The sequence below is a fragment of the Priapulus caudatus genome, unplaced genomic scaffold (assembly GCF_000485595.1).
Source record: "Priapulus caudatus unplaced genomic scaffold, Priapulus_caudatus-5.0.1 Scaffold401, whole genome shotgun sequence".
In the NCBI taxonomy this organism is placed as follows: Eukaryota; Metazoa; Priapulida; class Priapulimorpha; order Priapulimorphida; family Priapulidae; genus Priapulus; species Priapulus caudatus.
The window spans coordinates 158604-174273 of NW_014577462.1; the positions used below are offsets into that span (position 1 = coordinate 158604).

The window sequence follows — 15670 nt, forward strand, 5'->3', positions numbered from 1 at the left end:
CTTCCCGTAGTTACCGCTTTACGTGAACATAACATAATCTCGACGATAACTTAAACATACCAATATCTTATAATATTTATTTTACTGGAATTTTATCCTGTTATAACATTTTGTGTTGTGGCCGTTCTGCCCGGCTCTGCTTGTTCGCGTGGTGGTGTGCTTACTGTGTGGTGTTTATGCTCGTATGCTGCGTGCACGCGCGCTACCCGGGGGGGTCACCTATAGCGTTAACTCCCACCATAACCGTAATACCTAAATGTTGTGCACTCAGCCTTTCTATTTCAACATGATTTACTAATAATCTGCTTAAATACTTGTATCATCTGTATCGTTCAGTATAACAACGACGACTTCACGTAAAATCACAGCAGCTGTTAATAACACCTATTAATACCAAAAAACAAAAAACGTTGGGCTTGCGCATTCAAACTATAATGCCTATACAAATACGGTCTGCCACGAATTACTTTCATTCTTATCAATATCAATATTTACAATTAAACTTACCTGAAAGAAATCATTGACGAAGCAGGAAATTAAAAACTCAAAACCACGAATACATAATAACAACACCGGTTTCCTTCTACCTCCGAACCACCAACGTCTTACGCTATATATTAGCTACACTAAACACGTTCGCAGAATAAAAACGTAATAACTCGTTCATTCTCGCAATCACGGCACATATCTACTAAATGCTAACAGCATACTAATATAAAGTGAATCGTTACTATAAATCACAACCGTCGCTTAACCACATCACGGCATCGTTCACCGCGCAGACAAACTATAAATAACACCATCTGTTCCCATTCTTTTATATCATAAAGCAGAACTGCAATCAATCACGCTCCTGCTGGTCTTGTGATAACTCACAGCAGCCCCGTCTACAACCACATTGACTGCATGCCCTCCCTAACAAAGATTACAGAAATTATACCACCAGTACAAAATGGAAAATAGAAAGCCACTGGCCTAACTCAATTGTAGTATCACTACACTTAATCACATATTTCCCAAAACACATTTCCTTCTTGAATGCCAAATATCATCAAATAACAATTTCCTCCCAAATTTAGCACATTTTTGCCATTGCTACCAATGCGATACTTCCGACGAAACCGAATCATCCTCCTTCACACCAACTTCCACACTTTTCAGAGACGCAAATTCAAGCTGATTCTCAACAACTCAAAACAGGAGTCACAAAGAAAAAATCCATTATAAATAATACTAAGCAAATAAACACACTTAAAAATACCGCCAATCAAACAAAGGATACAAACGCAGGTAGCTTTTTACGGAAAAAACCCAAAAGTTTAACGTATAGACGCCGAGAAAATATCTTAGTCAACGTTGACGACGGTTCGACCCCATTTTATGTACATTGCTAGACGGAACCCAGGCTGATGGCTCGACAAAGAATATTAAAATCGGTTTACCATACACGTGCCCTCCGGCCCGCTCCGACCATGTAACGTATAGACGCCAAAATTATCTGGCATGCAACTCTAACCGACGTTCGAGCCCATAGTCTTACATCTATAGCTACATTACAATTGTATCCATAGGCGATGATTGTGGCGGACTGCCGACTAAATTAAATTTAATAATATATTACCATCTATCCCTCCTACCCTGCCAATTGACGCCTATATACGCCGATATAGGGCAATAAATAATGTATTATATGCTAACTATATCCAAATATCAGTAGTCTATCAAGACTCCTGATAAATGAATCATATTATGAACAATAAATATAATTATAAATAAAAAAATATGAATAAAATTATCATATACTACATTACTATAAACTATTTATAACTAATGTGTTCGCTGGAGGCCCACCGTCCAATTCCGGGTTCCAATATTGCCTCACCATCTCTCGCTACAGTTTATTGAAGTTACTAGTCTCACTCTCACAACTGACACACGATACGAGTCTTGTAAACAGTAGACGACTAGACTGGGGTTGCGACGACTCATCGTATATACACCATAGCGAATACCCCTTACTCACTCTACCGAGGATTGTGACAAGGCCTTATTGAACATGTTGATATCAATCACCGATGTGTGTTGTGTTTGTTCTGCTGCCATGTCGTGTAGACTTCTGTTTACCTTAGAAAACTGGATTCGTTTTTAAACTGTCTAGTGCGCCATAAACACACAGCAGAGATTACTGCAGTACAAACGCATTGATATAAACTTGGACGTACGTGCGCTATCGAGACTTATAGTTAGCCACCCGGATTAGTTTACGCATAGATTAGTTATAACTCAAGAAAACTTGTCATGGATTAGCATAAATATACATTATATCTCACACACCTCATTAGATAGCATATACTAGCCAATAGCATACGTCTATTCCCCACTTGTACTCCGGACTAACCCTGGTACGGTTCCGTAATAACTTACCCTGCTAACTCTCTATATGTTGGCCCGGTTAGAGTAGCGGTAGGCACTCCCTAGACTCTTTAGATGCGATACTTGGTTCGCATATTAGATACTACCAGTACTTCCGTACCTCACCACCTTACCCAGTACTTCCGCAGTACCCGGACAAACCCCTTCAGCTATACTATGACTATGAGCGAATATGATTATAATATGTATATAATATACGCTGTCCTATCATGCCGCACCAGCACTTCTTCGATTACCTAAGCCCCAGTTCCTAACCCTAACCCTTAACCCTTTTTACTGTAATAACCCTTGAAAATTAAAAAAAACTGCCCATTTAGGAAATCGAAAGGATCCCTCCCGCAGCCGTCAAGATAATCGCTGCCGGCTATATTAGTATATACCCGACTGTATAATATACCTTTAGTAACGACAGCCGTGCCACATAAATCGGTCGGCTCATCATTTAATTCTATCTATCTGCCTGCCACTACGATTCTCTTTCACTCATCCTACCTTCCTTCCCCTCTCTTTCTCTCTTTCTCTCTTTTTCTCTCCCCATCTATCCCCTCCTTCCTTGTGTCTCTGCCCCTCTCCCCCTCTCTATCTCTGAGCTGCTCTTTGTCATCCTCTTTCATTCTTTCTCTTCTTCCTTCTCTCCTTATGTTCAACCTTTTTCCTTATTTTCACCTACCCCCCCCCCTCTCTCTCTCTCTCTCTCTCTCTCTCTCTCTCTCTCTCTCTCTCTCTCTCTCTCTCTCTCTCACCCACTTCATCTCCCCATTTCCATATATAAATAATATCAAGAGCGTATAAAGAAGAATAATGAAGAACCCTTCTTTATACGCTCTTGATAATATGATGTGCCTCTGTCTCTCTTCCTTTCTCATCCCTCATTTTATCTTACTTAATTTTCTCTCTGTTTTTTCCTCACTCATACTTGTACATATGTATCATGATAGGCATGCTATCATGACCATAGCTTATTGGTATACCACTACCTGAACTCGGAGTAATTATAATCAGTATACTTTTCTCCATAATAGCTGCTAAGTTGCCAACTAGGGCCTATATAAGCCCCCTAGACCAGTGGTTCTTAATCTCTTTTGAGTCATGGACTCCTTTGAGAATCTGGTGAAAGCTACTATAGACCCCTCTCCAGAAAAAAAACACATAAGCACATAAACAAAATCATTTTTATGTGCCTGGTTCACGGACCCCAAAGTGGTCCATGGACCACAGGTTAAGAATCCCTGCGCTTAGACCATGCATAGATTCGGAGTGTTATTCACCGCGCCCAGCAGTGCACCCCGCACCAGCATGAGACTGTGATAACACTGACGGCCGGGTATGTTTAGGCCCAAGCACTTGTAGAGCACAAATTTGCAAGCAGCTGCCTTGTGCCACATATATATATATAGCAGCTGTGTAAGATACAGGCAAAACTATATATATTGTGGGCCTTATTTGCACAGCCAACAAATTTCCGTTAAATGTAGCTCTAGAACTATAGCCCTCCGCTCTGCCACAGGGCTCTTCACCTGACTATATATAGGCTCTATAGGTTCTTCACATGGTTATAGGCTCTACAGGCTCTTCACATGGCTATAGGTGTTGAAGAACAGTAGAGGGCGTCCATAGGCTACAGGCCTAAATAAGCATCGAACAGAATTTAATTAAAAATACTCACACTGTTACTGCACTTACAAAACATACACTTTATTTATGTTAAATAACTACAGATTCATGCTCCATGCTCCGCTCGAAACTTTTGCCAGCTATATGATGCGAATTTCTGCAAAGTTGTCTGAACACATTTCATACACAAAAATCACCAGCCGGTCGCTGCGGCTACACCACCTGACGGAATGTCACGAGTACACAACAAGACCAATTTTACTTCTAGTGCTTTCTAGACGTCCACGAGGCATCTAACTTGCGTGCATAATGCAAATTATTGCAATCTAGTGCCGAATTTCAGCGGGAAAAAATGCCAAAAAAGGCCTTTTCTAGAGACGAAATAGTGCAACGGTGAACAATTGCGGAGGCTTACTGTTGTACACCTCCTATAGTTAATGTAGCTAATAGCTAGGTTAAATGTAGCTCTAGGACTATAGCCCGCGTACAGTTGCCGCAGGGTATGCGTAAGTCTAACTTTACTGCACACGATGCTGCGGACCTCAGAGTGGTATTCATTTACTTCGAATGAGACACTAGAGGAATTATAGAAGAGCTGGGAATGTTGCAGTACTTTTTAGTGAGTACTTGGCTGTGATCTCTATATGATACACTTCTGATCTAATTAATCACAGCTGGGTTGTAGTCTCAGTTGTACTGCAATGTATTATCTTAAGCCATTCTTGCATGATCTTCAGTCGGAACTGAACATCTTTGCACTGCCCTATCTAACATCCAAGGAATTTGTGTTTGTAGGTGCGAAAGTGGATAAACGATGGTGCTGATACTCAGATGTGTACAGCGCGCCCTGGTTGGGCGACAGTTTCATTTAGGCGTGGAAAGTACAAACGGACAATGAGAAAAATCAGTGTCAACCTAGTTGATATTCTCTCCGTAGATGCAGGTATTCAAAGCAAATTATGTGCTTGTGAAATTATGAAAGTTTGTTGTGATCATTTCGAAGTTCACTTTTGCAGAGGCATTGCCAAGAAAATGTGTTATTTATGTATATGTACTATGTTAGTCGAATATTCGAGTTATATAGTGCAGTTTATGCAGGTGATGTGGATTAGGTATTGCTATTAAATTTATAATATATATGGTGAATTCATAATTTTATATTGACGTTTGTTTTTTGCTAGAAAAAAGGCTGGTGCGAGTTGAGCCATTGGTCAGCATGGGTCAAATCACTGCCACCTTAAGTAAACTGGGCTGGACCTTGCCTGTTTTACCAGAGTTAGATGACCTTACTGTTGGTGAGAGATGGCTGAGAGCATGTTGTCAAGATTATTTCTATATTGCTGGCTTAATCTGCAGCTATGATGTGCCAAGCCTCTTATGTAACCATTATGCAACTAGTGGGTAGTAAACTAGAGTCACACTGAGATCTTATGTAAAGTGGGTCTCAATCCCATTATGTAATGAATGCCCACTGTGTATATATATGCTTATAAATATATAATGCAGTTGTGGTCATTTATGCACACATTTGCATTAAAGTGTATCGTTCTAGCCGGTATTTTTTTGTATTACACAGGTGGTCTAATAATGGGGTGTGGAATTGAAACGTCGTCCCACAAATATGGGCTTTTCCAGGAAACATGCGTTGCTTATGAGTTAGTGTTGGCAGATGGAAGTCTAATACGGTGTTCGGAGGTAATAAACATAACGAATAAATAATAAGTAGCCAACAGAGAGTTTAGTATATTTGGTAATTTACATTAGTGATCACTTACTGTAGAGATGCATCAAGTGCATAACAGTTATTTAATCAAAAGGTACCTAGAGAGCATACAGGCGAGAGGGAAAAGAAGGGGAAGGAAGAGCATTTGCAAGAGGGAAAGGCCATGAAAGAAGATGCACAAATGACTTTTTTCTCGTACAATTTTGTTTTTTAGTAAGGCCTACCTGAGACTTATGAAAATTAAAATTAAAATATAGTTTACTGGTATATTCTTTAAGAAACCGTGTTGACAATGTGTTTAAAAATGAAACCCGATCTTTGATTACTTTCAATTCAGGATGAGAATCCAGATTTGTTTCATGCTGTGCCATGGTCATACGGTACCCTAGGGCTTCTGGTGGCTGCAGAGCTGCAGATTGTGCCTGCCAAGAAGTACGTTAAACTCGACTACATACCAACCTACACCAGGGAGAGCATGGTCACGGTATGTATAACATTGAAGGCTTATTCCATAAACACCCACCATGTTAGAACTTAGATACACATGAGTTGTATATATCAGAGGCACATCTGTGTAGTTGGCTGTATGTGAAACGCAGGAACGTTTTTGCACTTCTGACTTACTGTACCGTTTACACGTCTTACAAGTTAATGAGTTACAAAATAAATTTAAATTAATGTAAATAAATATAAATGATATTAAAATGTTATTTATAACTCATATTGGCATAATAAGTTAAAAACAAATATTAATAAAACTATATATCACCTTGCTGAATCACATACATGTATATATGTGTGAGATAAGTGAAGATTGTTATTGTAATTGAACTATTGTTTGCTATTCTTTAGACCTTTACTGAGGCAGCAGCTAGGCCAGAAAAAAACGAGTTTGTTGAGTGTATAGTGTTTGGCAATGACCATGGTGTAGTCATGACAGCAAACATGACTGACACGTGTGAACCAGAGAAGGTATGACATGTTTGATCAGGAACTTATATTTTTCTTTTTGACCTGTCATGGCAGTCAAGTTTAAGTATAAACTTTTATTAACTTTTAAGTATCTTTATGATACTCTGGATGGTCCAATTATGATTCAGTAGGTCATTAATACTTTTCAAAGGATTCTACAGTCGGGTAATCACGTGTTATTCATTCTTTAGTAACATTACCCATTTAATAGCCATATAAAATAGCGTGAATTTGAGCTAAAATTTGAAATCCTTTCTCAAGCAGTCATAGGTTTTTGCTGTTACAGGTTAACGTCCTAAGTCGCCACTGGAAACCATGGTTCTACAAGCATGTTGAAACATTTCTTAGCCGTGGAGGCAGTTCAGAGTACATTCCACTGAGGGATTACTACCACAGACACACGCGTAGTTTATTCTGGTCGCTACAAGTATGCAACTTATGCAATCCTTATTATTTCTTAAAGCCAGTTGTTAGCTTCGTTCAGCATCACAGTTCTATGCATACTTCTACGTGTATTCACGTCCATGCAGTGGTGTAGTTAGGGGGGGGGGGCAAAGGGGGCCATGGCCCCCCGTTGATCTGAAAATTAAAAAAAATAAGAAAAGAATTGTTCCACTAAAAAGAGAATTGTCGTAGTCAGAATGAAGGCTGTACATGTACTCAAAAGTGCCTCAAATACATCTTCTGGGATCTACATTTTCAAAATTTTCTGGTGGAGGGCCCCCATATCCCACACCTGTTTTTCACCCCCTCCTTGGAATCCTGGATCCGCCACTGAACAGTTGATTACTTATCTTGGAAGCAGAGAACAACGAACAAAAATGTCGCCCATAACAAAATTGCAGAGCTGAGCTGATCGAGGTGGGAGAGCATAGGGTGTGGAGAGGGTGGCGGAGGAACCATTAAAATATTAAGTCATCCACTATTTTGCACAGTTTGCTGTTTTTGCCCCCCCCTCTGTTAAAAAATCCTGGCTACGCCACTGCGTGCATGCACACAAAGATAATAATCTAATGGAAATAGATGGATTTGGCTCATTATCTTTGCATAAATATTTACTGCTATGAATGTACACATACTGGATAATAATATCTGAAGTTTATCTCCATTGCGATGAATCTATATGCTCTCCGATTGTTTTGCATAGGACATAATTTCTTTTGGAAACCACCCGGTGTTCCGATGGTTGTTTGGTTGGATGGTTCCACCGAAAATTTCCCTGATAAAGCTGACACAGCTTGAGGCTGTGAAGAGGCTGTACGAGGAACGCCAGATGATTCAGGACATGCTGGTTCCAATCAATAAGCTGAATGAAAGTCTCGATATTTTTGAGGCTGAAACACAGGTAGGCGAGTGCATGCGTACGGAATTCACTTACAGATAATACTTGCTACGTGGCGTCAAGAAAAAAAGTTTGGCATCGATTTTTTTTATTTGAAGCACCTATTTTTAGCTCACCTTGACATCGTCAAGATGAGCTATTGCCATGTGGCGTTGTACGTCCGTCCGTCCGTCTGTCCGTCCGTCCATCAATATTTGGCTACGGTCAACGATAACTTGAGAACCGTTTGACCCACATGTTTTAAATTGCATCCAGTTGTTACTCCTATGGGAGAGATGTGAACGTCCTATTTTGGAGCACGCCAGTTGACCTACTTTCGAGCCACACCCACTTTTTAGCAAAACTGGAAATGGCCATAAGCCAGTTCAGGTTCAACGGATTTTGTTCATTTTTGGTATGTGAATGAATAAGGACTGGCCCCAAAACATAGCACAGGGGTTTTGATATTTTTTTTAAATTATGCAAATTAGGTAGATTGCCAATTTCACTATGCATCATTCCTACGGTCAACGATACTCAAGAACCGTTTGACCCACATGTTTCAAATTGCATACAGATGTTACACCTATGGGAGAGATTTCAATGTCCTATTTTGGAGCACACAGGTTTTGATATTTTTTTTAAATTATGCAAGTTAGGTAGATTAGGTCAACCTACTTTTGAGTCATTCTAAACTGCGTGTTTGCTGCAGTTATTTAGGGGGTGTAGCGAGATGCGAGATTCGAGAAGATAACTTGTGGTTGCGTACTACCCACTTGTACCTTTGACCAAAATAACAGAAAAATGTCAATCTAACTGGTTAACAACTCTACAATCATACCTACGTGTAATATTGTGTTTTAGATTCTTCGTTACAGTAAATTTGACTGGAATATTTTATTGTTTTTCTTTGCACGATAATCGAAAACCCAAATGGCGATCATTTAGGCGTAGCGCCATCTCTTGCCCAGATTTCAGACTTTCAGATCTGAAACATTTATTTTCGCATAAAAAATTACGCATATATAATTATCAAGAATATATAATGGGAGATATGGTATATAATGGTGAGCTATAGTGTCATTGACACTTTCATTTATATATATACCTAGATCTGATTAGAGAGATTTTGCAAAAATATCCTTGCATTGTAAGCACATCCTACAGATATATATATACTTGTGTAAATACACAAGAATAGACAAAACGTATACATATACAAATTGCATATATTTGTGATATAAGTAAATTTGTGTATACATAAGTATAAGCACATAATACATGAATAACATCATATCACATAAATAATATTATAAATAATATGAATAATAATTATATAAATAATATAAATATAAATAATTATAAATAATATAAATAATAATATGTGCATGTTACCACCCCCTGTAGCTCTATCCACTGTGGCTGTGCCCAATGCTGGTGAAAACCACGCCTGGGTTCATCCAGCCAAAACGTGGCAAGGAAGAGATGTTCGTCGACATCGGTGCGTACGGCGCGCCGAAAGCGCCGCAATATCATGCCGAGACGACGACTCGTCTCATTGAGGAATACGTGCGCAGCGTGGACGGGTACGTGCCGCACCACGATCTCTCGTCACATCATGTTGTGCTGTGTCTTGTCGTGTCGTGTCATTCTGTGTTGTGTCAGGTCGTGTTGTGCTGTGTAGTGTTGTGTCGGTCGTGTTGTGTTGTGTTGTTGTGTCTTGTCGTGTCATTCTGTGTTGTGTCGGTCGTGTTGTGTTGTGTCGTGTCGTGTCATGTTGCGTTGTGTCATGTCAAGTTGCGGTACCTTGAGTTATATTGTGTTATGTTTGACGATACAATTCTTGCGTCGTTTTGAGGGACACATGCGAGATTTGTGGACTGAGAAAGTCCCATCGTCTTACTTTCGAGGTAGATTAGAGTCTGCCACGTTCAGTTGATGGTGGCGCACCAACGCATGCAGTGCTCTATAACCAAATCACGGCTCGTGACATCTCCCAGGGAAATTGTTATTGGGTTTGGCAGGGAATCTTGTAGTACAGACGTTTTATGAGCTTCGACGGGAAATTTCAAAATGCAGATGCAGAGTTTCTTGTATCACATTGGTGGCAAGACACTGTGTTTATGATGGGCGCTAGCGGCACTCAGTGGGCAACATTGATTTCAGCAGGCAACATTAGCGTGTTTCATAGCATGTGACATGTTTTGCACCAATGAAAATGTGGTATATTTTACAGCTGTGAAACAATGTGTTATGTTGAATTATGTTGTTATGTAATGTTACGTAATTGTACATTATGATACATTACATTAGGATTAGGTTATGTTTTTTTAAATATAATGTTATGTTACATTACATTACTTTATATTACATTGTAACATGTTCGTATAACTTGTTTTAGCTATCACTATGACAACGCAGAGTGCAATAACAATAGTGCCACGTGTGAGGTCCTTACGCACTTGACCCTGCACCTACAAATGTGACCTTGTACCTATGAACGATTCCACCTTTATTTTTGGCACTAGATTATAAGAAGCGTACACGCGTGATCAGACTAAATTTCTGCCAACATGACAAGGTCTATTTGATCACGTACACGTGTTCAAAGCAGATTATTAGCTTATATCTGACCTTATACTTATCAGCATAAACTTCTTATCAACTTAGATCATATTAAACCCCCTTACGATACATTAGGAGCGTAGAAGCGTGGTACCTTGAAAGGACATAAGTCACAAAGATAGTATGCCTGCACGTTTGCTTGCAGTGACCTTGGAGTAATCATTCTAGGACATAAGTCACAAAGATAGTATGCCTGCATGTTTGCTTGCAGTGACCTTGGAGTAATCATTCTGAATGATTACTTCAAGCAGTGATGTATCATTCTAAGCGCACGCACGTATGTGCACTCTTATTTGTCTGCGTGGGACTAAGATTAGCAGGGCCTGTCTGTTTCTGTGGAGGTTCGTTCAAACTAGCTTCTACTGGAGATTGGTTAGCAACGTGAGCTCAGCTGACTTCTCTCTTCTATATGGGTTACACTATGCGTGCGGGTGCATTCCGATAGCAAGCAATCACTATCTTTGCTTTACGTGTAAAATTATGGCAGTCTTATTTCATTTAAAAAAAAGTTAATCGCTGTCTTTATATCTTAATGGAATTGAGAGATAAGCTAGCCGAATACTAACGGCATAGTGGCAGTAGGTCTGGGTCACAATGAGACGTGACCCTTCAAACACATCTAGTTTATGTTTTCTATCATTATTGTTTATTTATTTTTTAATGTTATTTAGTTTATATTCCTTTGTGTTTTTTATGAAAGCTGTTATTATGGGTATAATCTTGCGGTGTGATACGAAACATGTAAAATGTAGAATTTTATCAAGAGCCCACAATAGAAAATTATCTATTATGTATGGACTCTTGATCTAAAATGTTCGATTATGGACTCTTGATTTTGTCTTGTAGGTATCAAATGTTGTACGCCGATACTTACCAAACGGAGGAAGAGTTCAGACGTATGTTTAATCACACCTTGTATGACAAGATGCGAAAGCAACTTGACTGTGAGAAGGCATTCCCACAAGTATACGGGAAGGTCAATAAGAAGGTCAGAGAGTAATATTTCATGTTCACCGGGAGATTAACCACGTATGTTACCATGGTGCTTGGACTGTTAACATGTACGTGCACTACAGTATTTTGCCATATAGAGATCTTTTATATTGCATGAATGTCCATGTTGCTTTAGCAGCTTTGTGAAAAACTCATCTTACTAAGTCAAATGAAGTCATATCTGACATCATTGCACTACCTATTGCTTAGAAATAGTTAATAATCAGTATCAGTATTAACCTTCAGTATTCTCACTAACATTGGTGTGTGTGCATGCGTGTGTTCCTATATTCCTAATATTTGTACATGGTTGTTACCACTACCACAAATCTATATATTGGTAGCACAGTATCTCATCTACTTACGAACACAGTTGGTTGCATATGTCCGTTCTTAGTGGATTTGTTCTTGAGTCCAAGTTTATTTTAATACGATCAGCGATTGCCTATAAAAATATGTAAAGCACAGAAAATGTTATAGTGAATTGTTCACTATTCAGGTGGTCTGAGGTGCAAATGGGCATACGAACAAGTTTGTATCTGTGAATATCAGCAAGTCGATGAGTACATGTCTCTATTACGTTGATAAATTCATCCGTACTTACTCCATATTGATATATGAAAATTGTATTGTAAAACGACTGCTTATATACTCTTGATATTATTCGATCATTTATAGCTGGTGAAATGCTCATTTTTCATTGACGACAAGCTTGTTAAAGTATGAACCAGTAATAAGCCTGTATTTATTTAATTGTAGTTCATCACACATTATTTACAACTCGATCATGAATTCGTTGACTTTCAAACTGTAATTCCCTTTTACATGATATATACATGTATGCTAATTGTAATACCAATTAAATGTCAAAAACGTGCAGTAACATTTTTTTAAATCATTTTAAATATAACAAAACAGTAAATACTAACAAGTAACAATAAATATCTACATGTGTTATGAAATTGGGAAAACCAATGAGCAAATGTTGACAAATGACAAAAACTAAAACTAAACTAGATTATACTGTATAATAGACCACAGAACAAAATAATGTGTTTAGCAAACAGCACAAAATAATTCTCATTATATTATTAAATAAATGGTAATAACTTGCCAAATCGATATGACATTTGCTTTAAGTAAGAATCTAATCTGAATAAACCCACTGAGTGCAAGATACCAGTATACCTAAAACAAATCTTGTTGTCATAATTTTTTAAGATTACTTAGAAGTAGCGAGATTTTATTTAAAAATATTTTGCAAGCGAGATATTATTTGTTTTATCTGATTATAAGATCAATTATATCGCTGTTATTGAACTATGAATGCTGCTGAGTATCAACTAGAAACGTTGTGCTAGAGAAGAGAGTTATTTACCAATATTACATTTAAGTTGATATATTTGAAATCTGCAATATGGTTGGCTCATGCACAAATATTGTACACATAGCACATGCATTGATATCATGCTATATCAAGAGATATTATTGCTGTGGGAAATTAATATTAAATGCACTAGCTGCATTCACTCTATAATGATAGCATATGAAAGAGCAAGCACCTGTATATGCAAAAAATTACAACTTGCCTGGGTGTTCGTACACATTCTTTACATACTTTTCTAACTGCGGTGAGGTATGCTTCCAACATGTTGAGATTACTGCCTGTAGATCACAGCTAATTTGACTGAATTTACTTATAGCAACAAGAGAAGTACCAAATTCTATCTACCCTGTTGATACGAGTTCTGGGTCCTGAAAACACTACACAAAAACATCATAGTGTGAATTTCCAACCATGGTTTTTTCCATGTTTCTTTACTAAAACTCTAGAACTGGTTTCACGTGATGTACAGACAATAGTGACTGTTCTTGGATGTATACTTAATAAAACGAACCTAGAATTCCCCCGGAGTTATAGACCCAGTAGATGAGGTAGCATAACTGGTTGTAGGGCAGCTTTCTAGTGACGACTCTGCCATGTCTATCTGGTTATCTGGAAATAATATTTTGGTTTAAAGACATGCAAAAACCTAGACAGCCGAACCAGTTATTGAGACAGACGAGTTTCTCGACAAGCAGTGGCAAGGCAACGTCATTTTAAACTAGCTATTAATTCGTTATACAGGTTTAGTTTTACCTGCAGGAGAGATCGTTCACCTGTAACCTTCACATACACATGACAAGCTTGACATGTGACAACCACAGCACAGGTTGTTGACTGTAAATGAAGCAGGTACTTCGTACTAGACACTGCTAGCTGGTTACTGTACATAGGGCCAGCTGGTTTTAGACATACTGCACGCATCACACATTGCAATGCAGATCCCCCGACTACAGAAAACACGCACCACTTCCTCGGAATGTAATCATGGGATATAATCAAGAGAAACGGATTTAAAAACAACAAGCATTACTTTCAATTTCGAAAACTTAAATCTGAGAGCAATCCTCAGCATTAATGATATTTATTAAACCGGTTGACGAGAAAACCTCCCAGTAAAAAAGAAAATTAATGTACATAACAATATTCGATGAATGCATATTATAAGCTCCACACACAAACACACCACACACGCTCAACATTATTCAACGATATTCGTTGAATGCATATAAGAGCCCCTCCCCCACACACACACATGCTCAACGATATTCGTCGAATGCATATAAGCCTCCCCCACCCCCACACACGATCAATGGTATTCAGCGATGTTCCCCCACCCCACCCAGCCAGACACACACGCTCAACGATATACGTTGACTGCGTATAAGCTCGGATAGCGAAGCTCCCCGATCTACCGGCTTCCCTCACCGTCGATGCGAGGTCCTCCGTTCTGCACAAGGTCGCCCTCAAGGTCAGAGCTCACGAGACTGAGCGCGTCTACATCGCTGCTGCTCACGTCAAACTCGCTCGTGTCCGGGCTGAGCTGAGCAAGATGGCCGCCGCCACCGTCGCGGCTCCTGCCGTGCCTGCGACGCGGCTCCTCAGTATAGCCTGCCGCAGACGGTCAGACAAGGATAAATTGTTTTTACCGCGGCAGAAATAATTTAACCACGGTAAAATTCTTGCCCGTTTAACCAATCAGCGGCCTTGTTATGCATAATTTAACCGCGTCTATATCCTGGAGCAGAAATTATCGTTGCACTTAACGAGAACAACTACACTGATCTCGTGAAACTGATAATGTCGCGACGTTACAATAAGTCGACTTACGTATTGGTTTAATAGGGGAGCTGTGTTCCAAGGTGTCGACAATCTGTGGCTGGCTATCCAGCACGGCAAAATTCGAATGTCGCGTCGGCAGACGCCGCGGCTCCTGGCTGTATCCTGTCCCAAAAAATTCATCACATAAATCAACGAGAAAACAGACCTGATCTATTTGCTCACAATCATAGATTGCGTGTGCTTATGAGCAACAGAAATTAAACTAAATTAAAGATCATTAGCTTAGCTAATCCTTTTATTCATATTTGCCAATTCGTTCATGTGCTCGAGGGAATCATTAATTTAAATTATTGCAGATTTGCTAGCACCATTGTTGTTACTGATAAAATAGTTTGTTTACTATGAGTAATGACTTTGTTAAAGTGGTAGAAGTCAATTACTTATTTGTTTTATTGGTGACATATGTGTGATCATGGTTTCTTCCAAACTGGTCACTTTCTTTTCCAGGTTGCTAACATCGTACCTAAAATGTAGTAGTTTCGTGACATAGTACTAAATTACTGAAAACACTGTAACAATGTTATAATAATTTATGTATTACATCATAGATAGCACAAGAAATAGATTAGAATGAAGTTAGATTGAGAAATGGAAGAGTTAAAATGAGAATTAAATTTAAACAAATAATAACATCATGCCTTGTGTAAACACACACGTACAGGCTTTCAGATTTGAAAAGTACAGGAGGACTACTAATGACTCCCCTAGGACACCATAGGGGGTCTTTTCACGCTCCATAATCACACCCTTAAGAGGCATGATG

At 38.9% G+C, this 15670-nt stretch overlaps 2 protein-coding genes across 2 annotated transcripts in view; one reads left to right on the plus strand and one right to left on the minus strand.

Moving 5' to 3' along the window:
* The window catches only part of LOC106809980 (delta(24)-sterol reductase-like), a 14118-nt gene extending 1554 nt beyond the window's left edge, over window positions 1-12564 (plus strand). The window contains exons 2-10 of the mRNA XM_014813219.1: window positions 4843-4990; window positions 5229-5342; window positions 5624-5742; window positions 6108-6254; window positions 6623-6742; window positions 7029-7169; window positions 7890-8087; window positions 9471-9649; window positions 11535-12564. Of these exons, the coding sequence (XP_014668705.1) occupies window positions 4843-4990; window positions 5229-5342; window positions 5624-5742; window positions 6108-6254; window positions 6623-6742; window positions 7029-7169; window positions 7890-8087; window positions 9471-9649; window positions 11535-11688 (1320 nt within the window). The 3' untranslated portion in view covers window positions 11689-12564. The remainder of the gene's footprint in view (window positions 1-4842; window positions 4991-5228; window positions 5343-5623; window positions 5743-6107; window positions 6255-6622; window positions 6743-7028; window positions 7170-7889; window positions 8088-9470; window positions 9650-11534) is intronic.
* A 172-nt stretch (window positions 12565-12736) lies between these two features.
* Window positions 12737-15670, minus strand: part of LOC106809983 — a 9827-nt gene continuing 6893 nt past the window's right edge. Inside the window, exons 9-12 of the mRNA XM_014813231.1 lie at window positions 15288-15370; window positions 14896-15009; window positions 14494-14676; window positions 12737-13677 (exon numbers count right to left, since the gene is read on the minus strand). Of these exons, the coding sequence (XP_014668717.1) occupies window positions 13580-13677; window positions 14494-14676; window positions 14896-15009; window positions 15288-15370 (478 nt within the window). The 3' untranslated portion in view covers window positions 12737-13579. The remainder of the gene's footprint in view (window positions 13678-14493; window positions 14677-14895; window positions 15010-15287; window positions 15371-15670) is intronic.